This window comes from Copadichromis virginalis, linkage group LG8 (assembly GCF_057382275.1).
Source record: "Copadichromis virginalis isolate Kocher_CV1m ecotype Utaka linkage group LG8, C_Virginalis_male_GT1.1, whole genome shotgun sequence".
In the NCBI taxonomy this organism is placed as follows: Eukaryota; Metazoa; Chordata; class Actinopteri; order Cichliformes; family Cichlidae; genus Copadichromis; species Copadichromis virginalis.
Window position 1 is genome coordinate 7,766,286 of NC_140625.1, and position 15,483 is coordinate 7,781,768.

Consider the following 15,483-nt stretch of genomic DNA (forward strand, 5'->3'; position numbering starts at 1 on the left):
TCGACTGCAGTTGTTACTTGTAGTTCTCAACGAGCCCATTTCTCTTTGGTGAATCTCTCGACTTCCTCCAAATTTGGTGGTGTTCCAAGATGGACCTTGGTCTTTAGTTTATCCCACAGATTTTCAATAGCATTCAAGTCCGGCCTTTGTGCAGACCAGTCAGTAACGCTTACTTTGGTTCTTCACCAGGAGTGTTTGTTCACGTATATTTTGGGTCATTGCCATGTTGGAAGATCCAGACCCAGTTTTTCTGCTTACTGCTTTAGGTTGTACACCTCTTCCTTTTTCTCTCCAAACATAAGCAGCATCTTTGTGGCCAGAGAGTTTCAGTTTAGTTTCATCCGATCAGACGAACTTGCAGTATGCATCCAGGTTGTGGAATGAAGTTCTTGGTTCAGCCTCTGAGTCTATACAGGTTCTGTACAGGGTTGTGGTGATTGTCCTGTCCTCTACAATTCCTATTTGGCTGAGTCCTTCACTCGTGTCCTGGCAGTTGCTCTGGGGTCTTTAGTCACATCTCTCGCTACTTTTCTTTCTAGTCTTTGAAGTCTTGTTTCCTACCTCTGCGAGGGTTGTTCTGTACTCTGTGACTGTCTTTGAATTTCTTGATATTACTTCTCTTTCCAGTTCTTGACACTTTGAAACACTTTGAAACACTCTAATCATTTTGTATGTTCATCTTCTGCTTTGTGACCATCAACAAAGTCTAAACTGATTGCTTTTGTTTTCGGCATGATGCTGTCTCAGCTTTAAAGAAAATGCTATGCTGAAAATCCCTTGCTCTTTTATAAAAGCACTTGGGAAATTTTTGACAAATTCGAATTTCATTGAAATTTCTAAACTTTATTTAGCGTAACCCCCTCTCTTTATTTGTCCTCCCCAGTGTAGGGATTTCAGTTTCATCTTGAATGTAAATTAGTCGCTTCTTTGGAGGACTACCCGGTTATGCTTCCTATAATTTTAACTCGCAAAAATAGATCCAGACAAAAAAACACATCAGAGCTCGACAGAAATAGAAGATAAAAGCAAGAAGAAGAGGCAGTGTGAGTCAGAGGGGTTTACTGAAACAGACCAAAGGAGAAGAAGAAAACATAACAGGGCTACAAATAGTGCGGCATGTCATTAACATGGGAAAGCATGTTCTATGTACAGAAACAATAAAAACCGTCTGCGCTGACTCATGCTGTTTTTTTACCCCCTCCCCTGTTTGTTTCTTCCCGCTCTGCTGTGTTTTCTCGCTCTTGCACGCCGTCTCCTTTTCCTCGCTGTCTGCATAAATTAGATTTCAAACGATCTTTGATTTCAGCTTAACTGAAGTATCATCTGACACCAACCAGTTACAATATCTCCCCATCACTGTTGTAAACATCTCCTCTGTTTGATCTCCTGTCTCCTATAAAGGCTTTATGGTACCAGCTCCCCTACCACACACACACACATTTATTCCTTTTTTTCTTTCTACCCAGGGTACCGAGAGGGGTTTCTATGGAAACGAGGAAGAGACAACGGTCAGTTTCTCAGCAGAAAGTTTGTCCTGTCAGAGAGGGAGGGAGCGCTGAAATACTTCAACAAGCAGGATGTAAGAAACACGATACAGCCAATAGCAGAATTTCTCTTTGGTGCACAGCAGCCATACTGAGGAATGTGAGACTTTTACAATTCATTGTTTACCCCTGCTCCTGTCAAGGCCAGAGATCCCAAGGCAATAATGAAAATAGAAACCCTCAATGCCACCTTCCAGCCTGCCAAGATTGGCAACCCCTGCGGACTGCAGATCACCTACCTGAAAGACAACAGCACAAGGAACATCTTTGTTTACCACAGCGACGCCAAGGTACGCACGTGCATGTATTACACACATTTCTGCACAAGTAACTCCAAATTACTATGTACACTAAAATGACGGGCTTCTGCTTCTCACGCGCAGAGCTTTAAAAATAGCACAGAGGAGATCTGTGGCCTCAAAAGATGACTCTGATGGCAGAGTGCAGACTTTAATTTGAGGACACTATGCCTTAGATTATGAACAAAGCACAATACTGTGCAAAAGTCTTTGCCCTCCATCATTTCTTTATATTTTGCTAAGAATCTGGAAAATAGGGAGTTTGTACAATTCTAACAAGCTTGAAAGTCTCCACCACAGCCTGGAGTGTCTTAGGCAGCTTTCTTTCAGTCTTCAGGAACAGTTCTCCACGCTTCTCCAAGGACATTTAAAGCTTCTTTGTTTTTTAGCTTTTATTGGAGAGAAGACAGAAAACCTGGGAGAAAGACCAGAAGGAGAAGGCCTTAGGGCAAATTTAAACCAGGCTTCTGCATCAACATTAATTCAGTTTAAATAAAGTGAATTGTACAACGTGTTCTCATCCAAATCGTTGGTGTGGTTCGCGTTTGGAGGCATGACAGCCTTTGAAATAATAATAATAATAATAATTAATAAATAAATAAATAAATAATAATAATAATAAATTTTATTTGAAAGTGCCAAGACATCCAAGGACACTTAACAATAGAATAAAACACATAATAGAACAATGACAGAAGAAAAATAAGAAAACAAGAGCACAAGATAACGTACACAAACAACAGGTTCACAGTGAATATGCAGAGTTGAAAAGATGGGTTTTGAGTAGGGATTTAAAATGGAGGAGAGAATCAAGGTTTCTTATACAGTGGAACCCCAACTTACCAAATTAATTCGTTCCCGAGGGTCTTTCGTAAGTCGAAGCACCCATCGCGCCTTTTGAGTGAACGATAGGCTAATTGCTAACGGCAACAACAATACGTCGTTTAAGTGGAACAGCGAAGCGCAAGTACAAAAGCCACGGGGTTGTCACATGATTCGGACGGCATTGTAGGCATTCTAGGCTCAGCCAATCAGAGCCAGCAGATTTCATAACACGGGCATTTTGCCGTAACACGGGCAGAAATATTGCCGTTCAGTGCCTTCGTAACTTGAATTTTTCGGGGGTATTCGTAAGTCGGCGTTCCACTGTACCTGGGGTAGAGAGTTCCACAGCCTGGGAGCAGAGCAGCTGAAGGCCCTGCTTACCATGACAGTGAGGCGGAAAGAAGGCACAGCAAGCTGAACAGAAGACGAGGGTCGAAGTGAGCGGGCAGAAGAGAGGTAGGGAGGAGCGAGGTTATGAAGGACCTTGAAGGTGACCAGAAGAAGTTTGTACACTATCTGGAATTTCACACGGAGGCAGTGAAGTTCCTGGAGAACAGGGGTGATGAATGAATTTGTACATGTACCTTTGTTTTGCGTTCTGATCATGAATCACTTTGGAAAACACTATCTGATAGGGTTAAGGTTAGGGTTAGGGCTCGGACTGGAATGGACGGCTGGAGCCTCTGCTCCAAGCATGTGTTACCGCCTCAAACGCCATTCTATTGGATTCAATTGACAATCCGGAGCGTCTCATAGTAACGCGAAATGTACCCTTCCGCGTCCTTATGAGACGCCTCGGGCTGTGATAAATCGTCAGTATGTTACGCGTTGGGAATGAGAATTCTCTGGACCTTTATTTATATAGCTCCAAATCACAACAGCAGGCACCTTAAGGTGTTTTATATGGTAAGGTAAAGGCAGTATGTGGGTCACCTGCACAGCCCAATGAGCAAAACCAGGACACAACGTTCATAGACTGGTCATCTTCTGAACATAGTGTTTTAGGTTTGCCACTTCTTCTTTTGTCCATTTTTCTTAAAGCCACACCATGATGAGATATTCCAAGTTTTCAGCGAATTGCTTTTTGAGAATCATCATCTTGGTTTAATTATACTATTTTATATTTGTCCCATTGTGTTATCTTTGCCATTTTTCAGATTTTTTAACAAATTCTGCACTGTAGTGACAGGCTGCTGGAAACAAAGTGTCTAAAAATACAATTAGTTCTTTGCTAAGCTGTCTGTTCTGTGTCGAAAGAACACTCGTGCGTTTCCTTGAGCTTTGCTTTTTATGCTTGCATGATTCATAAGTCAGTGTTAAGTGGCTTAACAACAACAACAACAACAAAATATTGCGCTGAAAACATTCACACCACTTTTTAAAAATTGCAATAATGTTTACCTCCTTGGAAGCAAAATGTAAAGAAATTAGGGGCAAATCTAGACTTGTGCACAGTCCTGGAAGCAGCCAGTTGTTCAAAAACCAGGATGCTATATTAAGATGAAAATAGCTGTGATCGCTACAGTTTTGCCTGTTATCACGAAATGAATTAAATCAGTCAGAATGCACTGAGTGCGCTCCACCTGCTAGGCTTATTAACCTTAATTAAAACACAAGCATTTACATCAAATTAAATCTTTACTTTTAACTGTTATTTTAATATGATTTGATACTGAAATGATGACAACAGTAAGCTCCTGCACATATTTATGGGATTTCAGACCTAGTGAGAGAAAAACGTGAAGAGGCCTCAAGTCCTGGGGAGTAATGAATCATTCTAATTGTGAAATCATGTTTTGTCTGGTTGGTCTGGCTATAGCTGCTTACAGACACCAGCGCTGAAGCTAGTGCTGGATTAGCCAGTTGTTATACCAAAGGTGATGAAATATGCCAGTTGTAATACAAAATCAAAGCCATGTTCTTAGACAAAAGCGTCGAGTGTCAACTTCCTAAAATGCAGCCACACCTGTTGCTTGATTGAGGGTCAGAACATTTGAATCTGACTCTGAGTAAATGTTAAGGACATGCAAATAGTGAGTAATGTTTGCAGGCTCTCTTAGGTTAGGCCAGTTCATTGTTATTAAGGTGCAGGGTGTGTTCACAGGTGTTGTAGCCCTTCCGCTCCCAGAGGTAACGGATCAGTCCAATAAAGCTCCTGACAGGCATTTTTCTTCTCATAAAAGTAAATGGATGGATGATAATGTCTGCACACACTAACCCGCCCCTCCGCCCAACACCCACACCCTGATCTGCCACTGCTGCTGGTCATATATATATCATTTGGAAAAACTGTAAAATATTGGCACTGAGCATATTCTGTGACTCCTTCTTCCTCTATATACAGTTATCCAGTGGTTAGAGCATTTTAAATGTTTTTGTTTGTATGACCAACAGTAGGCCTTCACCGGCCACTTTATTACGCACACATTAGAAGGACTTTTGCCTTAATTCCTAATGGGGTAGATTCATCTAGTCCTGCAAACATTCCTCAGTGATTTTGTTTCATGCTAACATGACAGCATCACACAGCGTTTGCACGCAGTGATGTAACTCTCCTGCTCCACCACATCCCAAAGGTGCTGGCTTGAGATCTGGTGACTGTTGAGACCATTAGAGTCCAGTGAACTCAGTGTCACGTTCAAAGAACCAGTTTGAGATGATTTGAGCTTTTTAACATGAAAGCAGCCATCAGAAGATGGCAACACTGAGGTCAAGGGATGGACGTGGTTAGCAGAAATTCTCAAATGGACTGTGGCATTTAAATGATGCTCAGCTGGTACTAAAGGGCCTAAAGTGTGCTATTACAGGACCATCACCAGCCTGAACCGTTGATACAATAATGAGCAGCTGAACAAGTATACCTAATAAAGTGGCTGTGAATGTGTAAGATAGTGATAGAGCTCTTAGACACTGCAGTAAATATGGTATCGTAAGCTATGGTTGCCCAGTGATCAAGCTACACGCTGAAAGATACAAACAAACACCGTTAGCTTACTGAACAACACAAACAACCATATCTGACATCTTATAGCCCTGCTATGTGTAAGATAAGCTGTCCATCATTACACTTCCTCCCTGAATACAATTCTGCACTTCAACCTTTAAACTGACGGTGTGTGTTCCTGAGAGTTTTACACTGCTGAGCCTCACGTTGCTGCTACGTTACTGGGATTTGGGGCTGAAGCAGAATTAGAGGGAGACATAATCAAAGCTGAACAGATGAAAGAGAAGAAACGGAGAGGTTTTAAAGCCATTTGGTGGAGTAAGAATGACAAAGGGTGCACTGCTCCCTCTGCTGGTGCATTAGAGTTCCTGCCTGCTGTCACAGGAAGGGTTCACTGGGTTCATTCAGCATCCCTGTCACTCTCACGTTTTGTAGCGGATTTATCGACAGCGCTGCAGCTTCCACGCAGCAACGCACGCCTTGGAATTCATTCTGCTGTGTGTGACAGATACCTTCATCCAAAATCTGTTTTATTTACTCAGAACAGAAATGACGGATTAGAATGAATAAGATATGAAGTGTGGCAGGGCATGGTTCCACTGAGAGAGCTTTTTGTCCTTTGCAGGAGATGGTCGACTGGTTCAATGCTATCAGAGCTGCCAGGTTCCACTACCTGCAGGTTGCCTTCCCGGGAGCGAGTGACGAAGAGGTGAGGATGGTGTGATTTAAGCATGCGCATCACTGTTACTGAGCTTATAGTTTCAAAAAATAAACAGCATTCTCAGAGGTGTCTGTTCATGATGCTTTTCTACTGCATGGCAGTCTTGACACCTCTGATCCCACTGCACATGTCCATGCTGAAATAAGGGCAGTTTTTAATATTTCATGCATGCTTTTTCTTTTGTCTTTACATGATTCTCTTTTGTCTATTTGCTGCTCCAGCTGGTGCCCAAACTGACCCGAAGCTTTATGAAGGAAGGCTTTATGGAGAAAACGGGTCCGAAGGTTGGTGCTGTAGTCATCCCTCTATAGTGAACTAAGGATGATAGTATCAGTTACACCTGAGTTTCAGTGTTCAGGTGACCTAAATATGGCCAAAGTGTCTCCAGGTTCAGAGTAGTGCATTGGTTCCTAATCCTTTAGCCTCCTGGTTTCTTCTGCTGGAATTATTTTTAAGGTTATGGAGGCTCAAGGGAGTAAATCTGTTCAGAATTCTGCAATAAAAAAAGTAAACATTAGCGATTACAATTATTGTTCTTCTTTCTCATTCTGTGAACCATTACAACCATAAACCAGACTGACCTAATTAAGTCTGAGTAATGCCTAAAGCTAAGGCTAGCTGTGTTGTAAATTGTAATTAATTATTTAAGAAAATATGTAAGTTTGAAAATGCAGTAGTGAAAGTGATGGAACAAATGCAGATTTCATTAACTGTATATAAAAGATGGGCGTAATTTGTCAGTCTGAAAATGAAAGGGAGTTAAAATGCATTCTTTCTAATGACCAGCAGGGGGCGACTCCTCTGATCATAGCATATATTATAAATATTAAAAAAATACTTATTAATGTTGTCAGGTGAAGCTGGAATTTTGACTTTCATTAAAACCTGACCCGATAAGTGAAGGGTGCTTGAGGCTAAGAAACTTAGGGACAGTGTACACTCATAGGCTAGCTACTTGTCAATTATAAAATCGAGTCACCCAAAAATCAAACCGGGAACATTGTTTACAAAATAAGCTTCATGTTGTATCCAAAAAGATTTGGAGCTTTATTGCTTGGTTCTCCCATTTGGATTTAGGTTGCTCCAAAAACACGCTAGTGCACTCTCTCATGCCACTCACCCTACTGACTACACCTGCTATTGTTGGATTAAGTTTCTCTCCAGTATTTCTTTTATTGAAACAAACACGGTATTAATTGCCTTTGGTGTTCTTATCCCTTGTTGCCAAAGCTGTGTAGACCCAGTTTTTTGTAGTCACTTCCTGTTGACCATTAGAAAGAATGGCTTTCACTTTTTCAGACCAGGAAGCTCCATCCATCCTTTGTATACAGTCTATAGGTTGCAAGAAGAAGTATGGCTGTGTAGGAGTCATCTGCTCGCTCAATTTATTTTCTCAAATAGTCTCAGATACTAGTTTGGTTTAATACAGCATGATGGTGACTTTGTTAAAGTGAAACAAACGACGAATCAGAATATGATTTAGGGCGTGGCTACTTTGTGATTGATGCTGCAGCATTTTTCAGTTTCTCAGTAAGACCCAACAATTGTTAATGACATCTTGACGTCTGATTCCACAAAACGGTACTTGACAGCCTAATAGTTCGAGTCACAGTGGCTATGTAATCTTTTATATACAGTATGTATTATAAAAGCTAAAAACGAAAGAAGAAATTCTGGAATTTTGGAGCTTTTTTCTCCCTAGTGGTAAAATTATGATTGTTTTTCTTTACCTGTATTGGAAGCAGTTTCTTTGAGCTTAGGGAGGAGTGAGTATTGCAAGTTACAACAAAACTTCATCTTCATGTCTTATGATAAGTGACAAAAATGTGCATTTGTCTCCCTCCTTTCAACAAATGTACTGTCTGTCTTACTCTGCGTTAGCACACTGAGGGCTTCAAGAAGAGGTGGTTTACGATGGATGACAGGCGGCTCATGTATTTCAAAGACCCTCTGGTAAGAAGAGCCCTGCATCGACCCAACCTTTTGATTTGCTTCATTTGTGGCTTGCTTAGTTTGTCTTTCTGTCCCTCAGGATGCCTACGCCCGCGGGGAGGTGTTCATCGGCAGCAAGGAGAACAGCTACACTGTCCTGGCTGGCTTGCCTCCGTCCACACAGGGCTACCACTGGAACCACGGCATCACCATCGTCACGCCAGACAGGAAGTTCCTCTTTGCCTGTGAGACCGAGGCCGAGCAACAGGACTGGATAGCCGCTTTCCAGAGGGTCATAAATCGACCAATGAGGCCACAGGAGTATGCAGGTCATTAAGTAAAACATTAGAGTCCTAAAATGTTTTTTTTTTTTTTTTTTGCATGTTTTGTTGTGGGGGAAAGGGAATGTGTAAAGCTTTAAAATCCTACCATAATATACGGACTATAAGCGAAACACGAAAAAAAAATGAATTTCCTGTTACTGAAAGTCGTTTTCTCTGTGTCCCTGCAGTGGAGGCCCATTTCAAACACAAGCCTTGAAATCTGCTGGAAACCAAGCGCTCAACTGGACCAGCCCGGTCTCATTCAGATCAGAGACGGCCCCAGCGTGCGACCACTGACCATGGCTAGAAGAGGCGGGGTGGGTCTTATGGGTCACGAGGGGTTTTAGGGATGGGCCGAGATGGGAAAACACGAAGAAAGGAAAGGAAACACCGGCAGGACTCCAGTCTGTCTCGTGTAGGAAGCCTAAAACTCTAACGGGACTCGAGGCCCCTCATGGGGTGATCCAAGGCCAAAGGGTAGATGATGTCATCACTCTTGCGCTTACCAACCTTGTGTTGTACATTATCACATCAGAAACCCTTTCCTCTCCTCTCCTCAGCCATGTGGACCCTTCCCCTTGCAACAAGCTCCTCCTCCCCCTTCCCACCCAGAATTTTTTGTCTTGTGAATGGTTCATTCTGTCTGTAATCTAATGTAATTATGTAATCTAGAGTCATTTCACTGGTTGCTTAACAAAGACAATGCATTGTTAATTTATTGAATGTACAGTTTTGATGACAGTGGCTTATTCTGTGTGCGTGCGACGTTTTTCATTGAGGACACTGTGAGGTTGAACCTCCCGCACTAAAACCCTGGTAAACCTGAAATCTGCAAAGTGCTGTTAACAACAAATATGCATACGAAACACACAAACATACACACAACAATCTCTCAGTGAGCACCTCTGCTGTTTCGGCAGCACGAGGTGGCATATCTGCATCCAGGCAGGGTTACCTTTCAAACCTCAATCTGACAGATGTTCTCTTATTTATTTGTACTGTTGAACATACTGAGTCATCGTAGACGGTTATCGCTGCTTTCCAGGATTGTAATGTGACAGGATTGTAATTTATATGACACTTCTACAGACGTTTCGTTTAATCTTTGCATCTTGTTTTAAAGACACATGGTTGTGTTGATCCTTAAATCACAGTGATAGTTTGTTTCATTATAAAATCAATACAAAGGATCCTGAAATGAGCTGCCGGTGTTTTGGATTGTCCTCCGTGTTCCCTCTTCTCTGTTGTCTTTCAACAGTTTTCCACACACTGATCCATCTGCTGTTGCTTTCAAGTAACCTTGAATCCTGATTGGTGCACAAAAGTCTAAACTAAACCATGGCTGACAGCAATACACAAATACACCTGTTGAAAGTACTGTCTTTTTGAGCATGGCTGCCAGTGCTCCCCAATTCTTCCACTAGGTGGAGCTCTTTTATCACCCCGCCACTGCTCACAGGGCGATGTGAATCATGTGCGAGCATGTGGGGGACATTAATGTAAACTGAAGCAGTTTGTACAAACAGATGGCAAAAAAAATAGACTGACACTTTAGTCCAGAAGGATACTACACTGCTGGGAAATTACTGAAAGAGAGTTAGAGATCCATTCTCTTAACTTACAGACAAAACATACAAAGTCCACATCGTGAACAGCTACTGGACCTTCTTGCTCTGAGGCAGCAGTGTTAACCACTGTCAGAGTGAGAGGTAGTTTTATATTGAAATCGACACATCCTTGTGTGTCTCTGGTGTCACAGGTAAAATATAATAATATAATCATATATTCTCTGACCGCTTGGAAAATGGTTGCAGAAGGTTGCTGGCTGTCATTTAGTGAAAACTTTCTGCTTTGGTTATTAGTCACAGTTGCCCATAGTTTGCATGGAAGACCCTTACTTATCTGCAAACACAAACACAATGCTAGCCAATCCTTTTTAGAATTAAAAAATGTGTCGTGCAAACCAGAGAGCATTCAAAGTAACGTTTACTTTAAAGCCAGACGGTCTTTGTTTCTGGCTTATGACACACTTTTTAGAGTTTCACTAGCTCCTGTGTATTTCCGTGCTAACTGTGGCAATCTGTTAGCAGCCAAAATAATCAGCAACCAGGCGGGAAATGCACATTTTTTTCCTTGCAACCAGTGGTTGCACTGATATGTGTGAATATATAGGAATCGATTTCAGAGCAACTACCACCAACCTCCAGCAACCACTTGCCAACCGGTCAGGGAGCACAACAATTTTCTTATAGTTGCGAGATGGTTGTTGACTGTTCTCTAGGCTGGTGTGTGACTTGGACTTCATTTACTTGACCCCAGACTGTTACACATCTGAAACAGTGGAACACTTAATATCATATGGTTACTGATCACATGACTACAAAATCAAAACTGATTATTCGATTGGTAAAAGCTTGAGTGACATTTTTAATTGATGACATATTTAATTAAAATCATTAGAAGCTCAAACGCTATTTGAGAGTTAGCCTAGTTTTTGAGTTCCCAATTTGAAAAAAATGATACAAAGAGGTAGAAGCCTTAAAAAAATAACCTTGAAAGTTATTGAGTAGGAAAGTCAATTTCTGGTGTTGTTTTTTTCCACTATTTTTTTTTTCTGGAGAACTTCAGAAATCCCAGCTTCACAGTTGCCATCAAATGCAACACTATACCCAGAGCCAAGGGTGGTGTGAATATGCTCATGTCTCTCTTAGTGAGAAAGCAAAATGTCATAATTCCCCTCATGTGGACCTACTTAAGACATATACTCATCACAGGGATCACTGAATGAAATGATAGATGTTCAGTTCCCTCCTTTAAACTCAAATAAACAGCCTGAATTTTCAAGTGACATGTTAGAAGCTCAGTTTGTTTTACAGTGGATGGGGCTCACTGGTCAGCAGCAAATGGAGCTTGGCATGTGTGAAGTTGCACACTCACCACAGAATAAAGACTTAACTGAAGGTCTGTTGGTGCAAATGTCACCTGATGATCTCGCCACTCTTCCACAAACGTCCGCACGTTGGCTCCAGGGCCGTACGCACATGTGAATAAATCAATGTCTCTTCTGTCTGGCGCCCTTGTTGTCGTTGGCACCTGGGTTGTCACGGTAAACTGCTGAGACAGGGAGCCACTGAGCTGCAGCAGCCGGCTCAGACCCACACAGGAAGTGTTTAAAAACGGGTGTGTTTGTCCTAAAGATACCACGGTCACTGAGTGGCTGGAACATGTGGCAAACATTCATTCTCAGTGAACCTGCGGCTTCACAGCACTGCAGTCCTTACATGGACGTAATAAGCACAACCTCAGCTTCATTTTTGGTTATTTTTTTATTGTCAGTATAGCAGGTCTACACAGCCATTGAGTGTAGGACTTGTTTTTACCCACATTTCTTTCTTCTTTAATAATTTGTGTGTTTCTTGTGCGGTGCCTCTGTGAAAACCTCACACAGCTGTCCCGCCTATCAAACCTTGTGGCTGACGGACAGGACAGCCGCAGCTTGGACTGTGAAATTAACTAATCTCCTCACAGGAAACTCAGCAGGAGCAGCTGTCACAGTGGAAATGAAGCAGCAGGAGGGACCGGGTCTGCAGAGAACAACTGATAGGACCAAGAGGGGCTTCAAAACTCCTGCTCACAGGTACAACTTCCTTTTACGTAAACTACAAATTCAGCAAAACATCTTTTATTTTGTCCAACTATTATACATAACCACGAAATGCAACACATGCTATACCAAACAGTTAAGCAGGCGTGGGCCTTTAAGGCTTGCAGGTCTCCTGTTTTTAATCTAATTAAGAAAAGTTACAATCTCCTGGTCATGTCGATGTAAATCACATTCTTACTGGTGAAGGAATAAGAAGCCCTTTGGAAACGCGTCACTTTCCAAGTGACTTTAATAAAAGTGTATAAAAATTAGGAAACTATTTAAGTTTTAGTGTGGAAAAGTGTTATAAAACGCCCTGTCTGAAATAGGTGCTACTTTCATGCTGAAATTTCATTAGTGTGGCATTTCAGTGGAACATTTTGGTGTCCAGGGCGGGTTTAAATGTCACTCTGCAGGTGTTTGTACTCAAAGTGGCAAAAACGCTAACGTTTTTTTGCCTGAAAATCAACAAATGCAGCGATATATGACACACTATGTGAGTTACAGCCGGCAATGATCATCAATGTTCAAAAATTTTGGTCTGTTAGAAGTCAGTCTATATGGCTATATATTTTTGTCTTCTTCAAGGCCTGGTGAGGGTCGTATAGATGGGCTGCTCCCAGCCAGAGGGAGGACTATGAGTAGGTGGTGCCAAGGCCAGGCTGTTGATCAGTGGGGTGGTGTAAGACCTGCGGGAGGAATGAAAGTATGGGTACTGATACAGGCTGGCGGGGTAACCAGAGAAAGCGCTGTAGAAGCTGGAGTTTTGAAGGTCAGTGTAGTCTGACTGGTTGGCAGACGAGGAGGTGGTAGGGGTGGAGGAAGGACAGATGCCCGAACCCAGGGATGTATACTCAGGTTGGTGTGACCGTGGTGGAGGACTTGAGGAGTTGTAGTGACCCGGGCTCATCCGCTCAGTTTTAATCTGAGGTTTTTGGCCGCCATCCTTGTGCAGCCCGTCGGTCTCACAATTGGAAGAGGTTAGCGGCATTCCAGCGGAAGTCCCACCAGACATTTTGGACGTCCAATTTTGGATGTTGGGAGTGTGACAGTCGGTGCTGGGTGGGATGAAAGTACCGGAGGGGTTGCTGGTTTCTGGCGGGGTTAGAACAGTGGCACCGTGGCTGTTTGGAGGCAGGTACTGGTCGAGCTCGTGAACGTCGAAGGCGTCGATAGTGCCGATGACGTCAGTGCTGAGCTCAGAGATGTCTACGTTACTGAAGTCGATGTTCTGACGGTTGGGAGGAGGAGCAGCGCTGGAGCTCATTGTGTCCACAGACTGACGGTTCTCGTGTTTGGGTCCCATGTGCAGGTCTGTTTTAGGGGTGGTGGGAGGTGTTGGAGGCCCGTGAGACTGACCTGGAACGCAAAATCAAGTGAACCTTAATCAGCTTTTTCACATTTAACTAAAAAAAAGGGAAAAGAAACGAAACGAGTATCACAGTGTCATCACCTGTTCTGTCTGAATGGTAATGCTGCTCCACTTCCCCTGTGCCAGCCAGCCTGGCCACACCCGGGTCCATTTTATATAAGCCCTGCTTCTGCTGCTGCTGTTGGACCAGCGCAGGTCTGCAGTCGCCCTGGTCCGGTTTATTGCTCTTGCGTCTCCGAGGCTGGTACTTATAGTCTGGGTAGTCTTTTTTGTGCTGCAGCCTCAGCCTCTCGGCCTCCTCAACAAAGGGACGTTTCTCTGTTTCAGAGAGAAGTCTGAGGAGGACAGGGACAAGTCAGAGAACAACCGCTGGCATTTCAAACACAACAGGAAGCAAAAAAACCAAAAAAAAAACAAAACCTGACAGACTCCTTGCTTCTTTCATCAGTGATGTCAATAACTACAGTTATTCACATAAGTAATCACATAAGAACTCTATACATGTTACAGTTTTGTGTATTTTCCATTTCATTCTACTTTATATGAATACTCCATCACAGAAATACCCACTTACATACTTACTTACATAAGTGCATTAACGCAGGACTTCTTTATTTTACTTAAATAAAGAATATGAATATTTCCTTTTCTTAAAAAATCTACAGTTACTGAGACATGACAAATGAACTAGCAGTTGTTTTTTTGTACTGTACAGATAAAGCCACAATGAAGTGGTTCCTCAGTGTGTATTACCACAACCACAAAATGATATTCCCGCCATAATAGCTTTGTTTATGCACAATCTGCAGGTTTTCTCTCATTTTACTGGAATTCTTTGTTCTTTTTGTTTGTTTCAGTGAATAAAACACGCCTGTCATGATATTAGATTTACATTACATAATCGTGGTAATGAAAAAAGGGGGGGAAACACACAGTAACATAGTAATTTAAAAAATCTATTGAATTCTACAAAAAATTCAGATGCATGGAGGAGTCCAGAGTCTGTAACTCCAGAGATCAGTCATGTTCAGTCAGCGCAGTGTTTCAGTACTGTGCAGGTGCTCATCAGATGAAACTCAGGTGTACTCACCGCCACAGCTTTCCCAGCGTCTTGCTGAGCTCAGCGTTGTGCAGATGTGGATACTGGTCCGCCAGCTTCCTCCGCGCTGCCTGCGCCCAAACCATGAACGCGTTCATAGGCCGTTTCACGTGAGGTTTACTCTTCAGCCCCCTCTCCCCCAGACTGGGCACAGGCACCAGCGACCAGTCGTAACCTTTTAGCACCTGCGACACAGCGTCGCGAATGCAGGTGGGGAACCGCTCGTCTTCCGAGCAGCTCTCCAGTTTTGGCGTAATCCCGGGCGGGCGCGCTGCCTCCTTCGCTTCGGGCCTTACCGGAGAGGCCGGAGACTCTGAATCCGATCCATGCTGGGACGCAGACCCGTCGGTTCCCACTGGACTGCATGCCTGCTGTGACAATGGCTTGTTCTCCTCAGTCATGTTTGGTGCTGCAAAGATCTACTGACCCCCACCCTCCAAAATCCCAAAGAGCTCTCTAGTTGCGTAAAGGCGCGCGACTTTGTAGAAAGAGTGTAACCCCGCGTAAATAACCAAAATCCCGGATTTGGTCTGTTGAATTTTTCCATTCCGTCTCACATCCTCCTCCAGGACCAGGCAAATGTTGACGAGGGACGGTTACATTCTACTCTTTGTAGCACTTTAGAGCTCATGTCACTCCACCCCTCTTGTCCTATTGGCTTGTGCAAAGCTTGAGTTTCTTCAGAGCCCCTGAGTAGTTAGTCGAGTGCTGTGATACTGCACACTTTGGTATCCAAGTAAATCCAAGGCCAGTACTGATACTAATACTGACTCTGATTCTT

At 43.0% G+C, this 15,483-nt stretch overlaps 2 protein-coding genes across 4 annotated transcripts in view; one reads left to right on the forward strand and one right to left on the reverse strand.

Annotated features, from left to right (window-relative positions):
- The window catches only part of LOC146702624 (arf-GAP with dual PH domain-containing protein 1-like), a 59,029-nt gene extending 49,240 nt beyond the window's left edge, over nucleotides 1-9,789 (forward strand). For all 3 annotated transcript variants that reach the window (XM_085465550.1, XM_085465551.1, XM_085465552.1), the window contains 7 exons: nucleotides 1,467-1,579; nucleotides 1,688-1,834; nucleotides 6,238-6,321; nucleotides 6,555-6,617; nucleotides 8,215-8,286; nucleotides 8,366-8,594; nucleotides 8,777-9,789. In XM_085465550.1, the coding sequence (XP_085321676.1) occupies nucleotides 1,467-1,579; nucleotides 1,688-1,834; nucleotides 6,238-6,321; nucleotides 6,555-6,617; nucleotides 8,215-8,286; nucleotides 8,366-8,594; nucleotides 8,777-8,805 (737 nt within the window). In that variant the 3' untranslated portion in view covers nucleotides 8,806-9,789. The remainder of the gene's footprint in view (nucleotides 1-1,466; nucleotides 1,580-1,687; nucleotides 1,835-6,237; nucleotides 6,322-6,554; nucleotides 6,618-8,214; nucleotides 8,287-8,365; nucleotides 8,595-8,776) is intronic.
- Nucleotides 9,790-11,916: 2,127 nt separating this feature from the next.
- sox8a (SRY-box transcription factor 8a) lies at nucleotides 11,917-15,337 on the reverse strand. The gene is made up of 3 exons (XM_085465548.1): nucleotides 14,694-15,337; nucleotides 13,685-13,938; nucleotides 11,917-13,590 (listed from the first exon to the last, which is right to left on the reverse strand). Exons 1-3 carry the CDS (start codon nucleotides 15,101-15,103, stop codon nucleotides 12,815-12,817), a joined length of 1,440 nt encoding a protein of 479 aa, XP_085321674.1. The 5' UTR covers nucleotides 15,104-15,337; the 3' UTR covers nucleotides 11,917-12,814.
- Nucleotides 15,338-15,483: the final 146 nt, after the last annotated feature.